The following is an 8,548-nucleotide window of genomic DNA, read 5'->3' on the forward strand; positions in this document are numbered from 1 at the left end:
TTAAACCTTACAATCTGCATTGCGGTGGTTTAAGGTGATCACCACAACACTGCTTTGAGAAGGGGAGGGGGGCATTGCAGCAGAAGCTCAAAGTTCCAGGGATTCTAGTGTTAATGTTGTGATCATTAAATAAAATGAATTTTACCATTTTATTACAATGAAAGATGTATTGATATTCAGGGAGAGTTTTTTTCTAAGTCATACTTTTTAAAAAATGTACAATTAAATTGTTCTGGTAAAATTTTAGGATATATCGTGACACGTATCATGAGACACATATCGCGATACGTATCGCCAGACTCTTGCAAATACACACCTCTAACCAATAAGGCATTTACTGTTTATAAGGCATCGTACTCTTTAAAAAAAAAAGTTCTGGTACAGTAATGGGATGTATCGCGATACATATCGTATCGTTATATACATATCGCCAGACTCTTGCCAATACTATCAATTGTTATTTGTAGGTTAAAAAATAGACTGGATAAGGATAAACAGGATTAACCCTGGGTGGAACGTTTTTGTTTTATTGTGAAAGGGAACTGAAACCAGTGTGTGTGTTCTCCAAGGTTCCTTTTCCTGCTTCTGGGTCCTCACGGTAAAGGACCGCAGTACCATGAAATAGGCAGATCCATGGCAACACTAATGACAGATGAGGTGAGATCTTTTTCTACCAGCTGAATGGAAACATCAAAGTGAATCCCTTTTAGATTCAACGTTTTCCTCCAGGAAATGTAACCAGCGGATAATATCTCTGCAGATTTTCCATGACGTGGCGTACAAGGCCAAAGACCGGACCGACCTCCTGTCTGGGATTGATGAGTTCCTGGATCAGGTAACTGTCCTGCCGCCCGGAGAATGGGACCCTACGATCCGGATCGAGCCTCCGAAGAACGTCCCGTCTCAGGTGAGGTTATCTCTGTTAAACTCTTTAAAGTTAATGTTTTATAACCCTTGATTGGGGACGGGTTCTGTCTCTGTATCCAGTGCTGAACTGGTACTTTTGAAACAGTTCCGTTACAATGAAAAAAATGAGCTCAATTTTTCCCAAAGCCTTTAAGTTCAACAAAGTGATGGAGATACTTTATTTCCTTCGTTCTGATGCAGCACAGCGCTGCGTCTCTGTTTTCACACGGTAAACACAAACTTCCTCGCTCATCGCCATGACGATGTGTTTCAGAGCGTTGTACTCGCTGCTTTTAGTCATTTGGTCGCTGAATACGAAATCTTTTGCTAAAAAGTAAAGCGAAACACTGCTTTGGAACTCTGACTGAAGCTCCGCCCACCCTCATGGCCACACCCATTCCTTTATGAGCCCGCCCATAATCACTGGAAAGGTAAAACGATTGGCTAGAATTGTGAAACAAAACTGAATAGAATACGAACAACTGAAATGTCTGAATTGAGGCCCCGAAATAAAACTCCAAAGTCCATGTTTTTATACAGTACCAGTAGTACTGTATCTGTCAGTACCGGTACCACCTCGGCACAGACTTCTAGTACCCGTCCCTACCTGTAGTTTGCTCAGCAGACACTTCAGGTACGAATGAATCTGTGTGACCCGTAGATGAAGAGGAAACTCCCCCCGCAACCAAACGGCAATGCACCCGCCGCCGGAGAGCTGGAGAAGGAGGAGGACCACCACGCCGGGCCGGAGCTGCAGAGAACGGGGAGGTGGGTTCTGTCATTTGAACACTAACCATATTTAATCAATCATGTGTGATCTCATCTGTTAGCATTTGAAACAGAAAATAACTTAATCTGGATTATATTTAATCAAATAACTGAAGGACCAGATTATTTTCACATTTATTCTTTGCTCCTTTGTGCAAAACTTTCATCAACGCCACAAACGCAAAAACTCACCAAAGTTTGGAAGTACCAGGTGAATAGCCCCTCCCCCACAAAATGATGGGGGAGCAGGAGAAATCGTCATAGAAACGGGGCTCTATTTTATTTTTTCCTTTTCTTTTCAAAATCCACAAATGAAACAATAAAAACTTGTTTCAGGGATATCCAAAAGAAGTTTTGAAACTATTATGGGATGGTCACAGGACCTACAGCTTGGCGGCCATTTTGTGACAAAGTGGGAATTTTAGTCATTTTTTATATTTTCGCACAATCTGGGAAAAGAAAACTTTTTTTTGAGAGATCTACACGAAATTTCCCACACATGCTGGCAGGTTAAGTCTACAACATTAACATGAATATCAATGGACTTATGAACCCCGCCCCCTCTGTGTTCCAAACAGGAAGTAGCCGCGGGTTTCAAGAAGGCCAAAGACCTTCATTATTCATTACCTTATTTATTTATTTTATGTGTCAGAATAATCATTCTTGCTCTGATGCTTCCTTCCTAACATGTTATTTCTAATCCTAATTTCTTTTAAAGATATTTTTTCTTTATCACAAGTTATTCTGGTTTTAAACTGACCAATCAGATGCCTCAGTAAAAGCATGTGGCTCCTGCTGGCCCCGCCTCCAACGTTTGATTGGCAGATTTCTCTGAGCTGCTTTCAGTGGGAGGGGGGTGGACTTCAAACAAGCCGGAACAAGCTCACTCCTGATTGGTTGACAGTACTTCCTCATAAAACGTGACTCAGACTAATCGCTGTCGACGGGTTGCCATCGCGGTAGACGACCAGGAAGTGACGGCGAAGGCTCTGGCCTGATTTTGCGAGGGTGGAGGGTAATGGGGGACCTCAACGCTTGTTATGTCCAGTTCTTTTTAAATGGTCAATGGTCTACAACCACAATCAAAGTTTTGTCCACCTCAGGAAGAGGCCGCCATCTTGAATTTTACTCGCATTATCATGAAATTTCACTTACATAAAGTTTTGTTGACCTGGAACTTTTAGTCCCTTCTACAAATTTAAATTCCTGCAAACTCCTTGAGAAACATTGGGAAGCTACTTGAGGGGAAAAACTTAGAAGTTTGTAGATTTTTAATGGCGTTAGCGTGGCGAGCTAGCAAAATAGCATTTTCATGTTTCTCACACATTTTTTACCGGAATATTATGAAAATTTACTACATGAGTCATTGGCTCAACCGGAGCAAAATGATATGACATGCAATATGAAATTATTAAGGATGTTGGCGTGGCTAACAAAAAACCTCTGTTGCTAAGGAAATCCAAAAATGTAGGTTTGTAGATTCTTTTAAACATTGCACAGATCTGTTTGTCTCCACCAGTCGATCAAAGAAAATAATGGTTGCTATGGAGATAAAAGCAACAGAAAAGCCACCATTTGGAAAATGACATTTGTCATGAACATTTGTGAGGTAGCAGGGGTAGGATGAGGGGCCAACAGTATCTTTTCTGTTTGGGTTTTATTCTGAAGTTCTCTTACATTTAGATCTGTGGGACGGAACAAAAGAGAGAAAATCACATTATTGTGCAGATTTGAGGCCTTTTGTTTTCAGGATCCCTGACATTTATGGATAACCGCCTGAGCCAGAGCCACTCAGCAAGAGTGTGTGTTTGAACCCTCGCACACGTGCACACACATGCACACACAGTGACTGTGAAGCTCTGTATTATTTACTAAACCCCTTTCAGCATTACTATAAAAGGTTAGCGCTCAGAGGGAGCTGCTGCAGGACAGAGAGGCAGCGCGGTAGACGAATGTAAAGAGACCTATCAACAACAAGAAGACAGAGAGGGGAAATGAAGGTAAATAATGAGTGTTCCACAGTGAGGAGAAGCAGAAAATGGAAAGAAACCTTACAGCGGAGATGTTGGACAGACATTACAGGGAAGAAATGAAGGATTTCACGCTGGAAAGGGTTTTAAAAATAGAATATTTTGGAGGCAGTGACTGTAAATTACACTTCAGAAACTGATTTATTCAAAGCTTTTTTTTGCACAAATCTAGACAATACGCAGCCGCACACAGGAAAGCCATCCGTTTGGACAAAGGATGTGCAGCACGTCTGCTGCAGACATTTAAAGCTGCAGGGGAAGTTTTCAGTGAAGCTTCTACAGAGGCTTCAGTTTGGTCTCCTTTACTAACACTGAAGAGTAACAGACGCGTATATTTCAGTTCTGTTCTACCCGACGACTGCAACAGAAATATCTTTGCTTGTGTTCCACTAAATGTTTAGATTAGGAGGTGTCGGGTTCTTCTAGTTCTTGGTATAACACTGTCCATAGAAGTTGGAGCCCACTGACTGTACGTGAGAACCGGACTGAGTGAGTGTGATGTCATCTGTAAAAAAATGTTCACTTCCTGCTCCAACCAAATGTTGCCAATTTTTCATGGTATGGATATGAGTTCATGTTAAAGCCAGTCGTTAAACAGCTATTGGTCCATGTCGGTCTGAGTCATCGTTTCTATGGCAACCACTCTAACCAATCAGGAGACTGTTTGAAGGCCACTTGAAAGCGGCTACAAAAAAAGATCTGTCAAACATTTTGAACGCTAGAAGGCTCCACCTACTTTGATTGAGGCATCTGATTGGTCAGTTTATAACTTGAACTACAGAAAAAACGTCATGAAATAAAAGAGGAATATCTAAAGGTATGAATGAATGAATGAATGAATGAATGAATGAATGAATGAATGAATGAAGGTATCAGATCAAGAATGGTTATTCTGACCAATAGAAAGACTCAGTGACAGCTGGTTATTTCTCTATTAAATATATGGGATTTTGACTTCTTGGAGCCACTTCCTGTTTGGAACACCGGGGGGGGAGTCACTCAGTCCACCTCTCATATACAGTCCATAAAGTCTTTACAGTGTTTTAGCTGATGAAGGCGGAGCTTCACCTTACTGACAGGGACAGCCTCAGCCTTAAGCATTTTGGAGGTTGTTTTTTATTTTTTTTGGTTTGGAATTCGTTATTTCACAGTCAAAAACCAAAGTTATTTTTAAATCGTCACTAAAAATCTGAAATTAAATGTATTGATGATGTGGAGCGAAGCCATTCTATTGGGTTGTGTGTGTGCGGGGCAGGCAAGGATCATTTTGGTGACGATTTTTAGCTAAACTTAATTTTAAAATGTGTATGTAAGTTAATAATATTTGCATGTATATTTATAAATGTTAAAGTTTTGCAGAAATGTCTGGACTCCAGGAAGAATAGTTGCAACTGCTTGGTTTAAACAAATGGGGATCCATACTAAGTAACTGATGGATGAGCAGTATCAATAAATATTATGAATAAAACTTTAACAGTACCCATCCCTACTGCACATGTGCAAAGTCAGAAGAAGTAACCATTGGCAGCGGTTGGGTTTCCTGGTGGAGTTCGTACTGGCAGCAATAAAAACCTGCTATAAAACTGCTATAAAAGCCTGTTTATCCTGAACTAGTGCAGATAATTCAAATTAACTCATGCTTGCTGCTGCGCAATGAGCTGTTAAATAGGTTATTACTTTAGTAACTAATCTTAAGTTATCTGATTAGTAAATAATACATAGTAGTAATAATTATAAATTAACTAATGATAATAATAGTGTTTACTGCTGATTTTATGAATTGTAGTAATATGAAACCTCTGGTTTATCCTGTTGGTGTGTTTTTGCATTATTGCAGAATATTTGTATGTTTCCTAAATTAGACTTGTTCCTTTTCATTAAAGTTGGTTTTGAACGGTCCTTAACAGTCTTAAATGTAGCCTATATATAAATATTTATATCTGTAGACACCCTGTTCTACAGTCAAATCTCAAGGAGGAAATCGTTGAGTTCTAATTTTAGACTGAAGTTATCCTCCAAATGGAGATCTCAGGTGAACTCTCTCCTCACACGCTGGCGGATCTGTGGTTGTAAAGTTCTGACTCAGTTTATAAAGTGTCAGAAACAGAATCCAGTTATATTTATGGGAAATAATCAGAAACCCTGAAGGATCGCTTTGGTTCTTCTGATCTCGCCTCCTGCTGGTTCTTTCTTTGGTGTAAAGACCAGATGAATGACGCCATAACCACGAGATTAGATATAAGAGCTGAACTCCTGCAGAACTGAAGGGGGTCGAGACTTTGAGGAGCTTGAAGTCTTCAAGAGTTTGTTTGAAGTTTCTGTCTCCTGTGTGGAGGAATGCGGAGCTCAAAGGCGTCTTTATGTCTTCATTGTCACAGAGTTTAGAGTTTTGCTCAGTTTTAGCCTTGGAGACATCTCTCATTACGATCGGGGATCCTGACGAGTCTGAGAATCCTGTTCACAGATCAGATTTAGACACTAAAACTAGAACACCAATCACATCCTGATCTGCATACAGGAAGTTGTTTAGTTATGCGACAGACCGAAACTTTATCTGATCAACACCAGGAAACAGCAGCAGTAGATTACAGCACCCGATAGTTTCAGGACCAACCAGACCCGACCTGGATGAGGTTCTGAGATCAGATCAGATCCTGGATAGACCCGGGGTACGGATCTAAAGATGCCAAAACAAAAAAAGCAAATCTTATGTAAACTTGAACGTCCATTGCAAGAGCTGCATGTCGTGTTAGTGGAGAGGTGGTTTATCTTCAAGTGACTCATTGTTTTTAAGTGGTGCTTTTGGGTCAATTTATTGTAAAAACAGATCGGACGGCGACCCTGAAGAAACTCCAGTGATGAAAGCATCAAAGAATCAAATTAATGCGACAACGATCCATAACCACACTGTTCTGATGGTTGGCGTGTGTGTTACGTCACCAACAGACACACAGGCTTCAAGTCTACAGGCTGGATACAAAACGGGACAACAACATAAAAACTGGACACCAGTAAGAAGAGTTAATTCAATAAAGGAAAGGCTGTGTCCTGAAAGAAAGAACAACACGAAGAAATGGGCGAGTTCAAGCAAAAAGGAATCGGACAAACGTAAAATCAGTCATGGAGACCGCTGACCCAACCATGTCGACCGTTGGAGTCAGCAGCTCCCTCTAACCAAAACTACCTGAAGAAAACAAACAAACAAAGCCCACAAACTAAGACTACCAAACCCTAAGATAACACGACCCAGCAGTGGAAGACTGCTGAGGAAGAAGAGAGAAGCTGCAGCAGAATGTAACATGTGATATTAATGATTTCTAAAATATTCTTTATGTTATTTAGGATCACTTCATCTTTGTTATTAGATATTAATAATAATTAAACTAGTAAAGAATTCTAAATAGAAGTTAAGAAATGCACAATAGTAGCTAAAGGTAAAAATAAGTTATGGGTGGAGTTATGGAAGTTTGCTTCTTCACAATCAGTCGGAAGGTTTAAAAAACAGTCAGATTATTCCTCCGTTCTTCTTCTGCAGGATCTTTGGAGGCTTGTTTCTGGACGTCAAGCGGAAAGCCCCCTTCTACTGGAGCGACATCAAGGACGCCTTCAGTCTGCAGTGTCTGGCCTCCGTCCTCTTCCTCTACTGTGCCTGCATGTCCCCCGTCATCACGTTCGGCGGGCTGCTCGGGGAGGCCACCAAAGGCAACATAGTGAGTGGTGAAGCTCCAGGCTGTCCGGCAAACCCGGACGAAGGTTCTCGGAGTCCAGGACGGTCTGATGATTCAGGGGGGTGTGTGTGTGTGGGGTCACTGTCAACATGGAATATATGAATATAAACTAAGATAATACAACAACATTTAATTTAACATTTAAGTGTTTTTTTTCTCAAAATTTTTCTGTCACAGGTTTACAGGCTGATAAATAAAGTCAGAAAAACATCGTTTCACAAAGTGGGGGGGGGGGGTAAACTCATTTATTAAACTAAGATAGAATCAAACTTTTAATCCCCCAATGAGAATATTAACTTGGAAAAAAACCATTGGAACAACAGCGATGTTAATCGTGTCAACGATGGATCAGCAGAAGGTTTTAGACCGAGAAGTGCAAGAAAAGAGCAGCATGTGTGACGCTGTGTGGATTAGCAAAGATCCATGATTGGTAGACAATTAGAGAATAAGGGAAACAAAAACGAGTGAAATCAAAGCTAGAGTAACTGGCAGACAATTGTTGCCCAAGATTTAAAACAAAAACAAATTGTATTCAAAACCAAGAAAAGTCAAATTTATTCATTTTCAAAGAAAAGTTGTATTAAAAAGAAGGAAAAGTCATATTTTGGACAAATAATTGCATGAAAACAACGAAAAGTTCTGTGTAAAATGAAGAAAAATCTGACTCAAAATTCATTAAAAGTTATTTTCAAAACAACAAAGTTCCACTTAAATCAGGAAAAAGTCGTATTAATAACAAACAAGTCAAATGTTGAACCAATCGTATTTTCTTTTTGAAGAGTGCACAACTTTGTCTATGATCACACGTGTCATTTTGACATTTATATCACCCATAAAAGTCCCATTCCAGAAAACGTTGAATTACTTTGAACCTCGTGACCGCTGGTGAGGAATACTTTCATTTCCAGTCTTCTGCTGCAGCCTCTTCCTGCTCTGCCTGTTCGGCCGTTCCTGCTGACTCGGCTCTTTTTCTGGGGTTTTCACTTTCTGTTTGTGTCGTGACGAATCCTTCTTAGAGTCAAAGCCCATCAGTCACCACCTTCAGCTAGACAGTAGAGTATGTAACAGGTTTATGGTTGTTAACGGGACTAAAACATCATCTAGAGGTCTAAAACC

At 40.3% G+C, this 8,548-nt stretch overlaps 1 protein-coding gene across 12 annotated transcripts in view; it reads left to right on the forward strand.

The window, feature by feature from the left end:
* The window catches only part of LOC112162616 (sodium bicarbonate cotransporter 3), a 61,085-nt gene that overhangs the window by 37,046 nt on the left and 15,491 nt on the right, over positions 1 to 8,548 (forward strand). For all 12 annotated transcript variants that reach the window (XM_036214178.1, XM_024298434.1, XM_036214179.1 and 9 more), the window contains 4 exons: positions 570 to 657; positions 761 to 907; positions 1,568 to 1,674; positions 7,240 to 7,414. In XM_036214178.1, coding sequence (XP_036070071.1) covers positions 570 to 657; positions 761 to 907; positions 1,568 to 1,674; positions 7,240 to 7,414 — 517 coding nt within the window. The remainder of the gene's footprint in view (positions 1 to 569; positions 658 to 760; positions 908 to 1,567; positions 1,675 to 7,239; positions 7,415 to 8,548) is intronic.

This window comes from Oryzias melastigma, linkage group LG11, assembly GCF_002922805.2.
Source record: "Oryzias melastigma strain HK-1 linkage group LG11, ASM292280v2, whole genome shotgun sequence".
Lineage (NCBI taxonomy): Eukaryota > Metazoa > Chordata > Actinopteri > Beloniformes > Adrianichthyidae > Oryzias > Oryzias melastigma.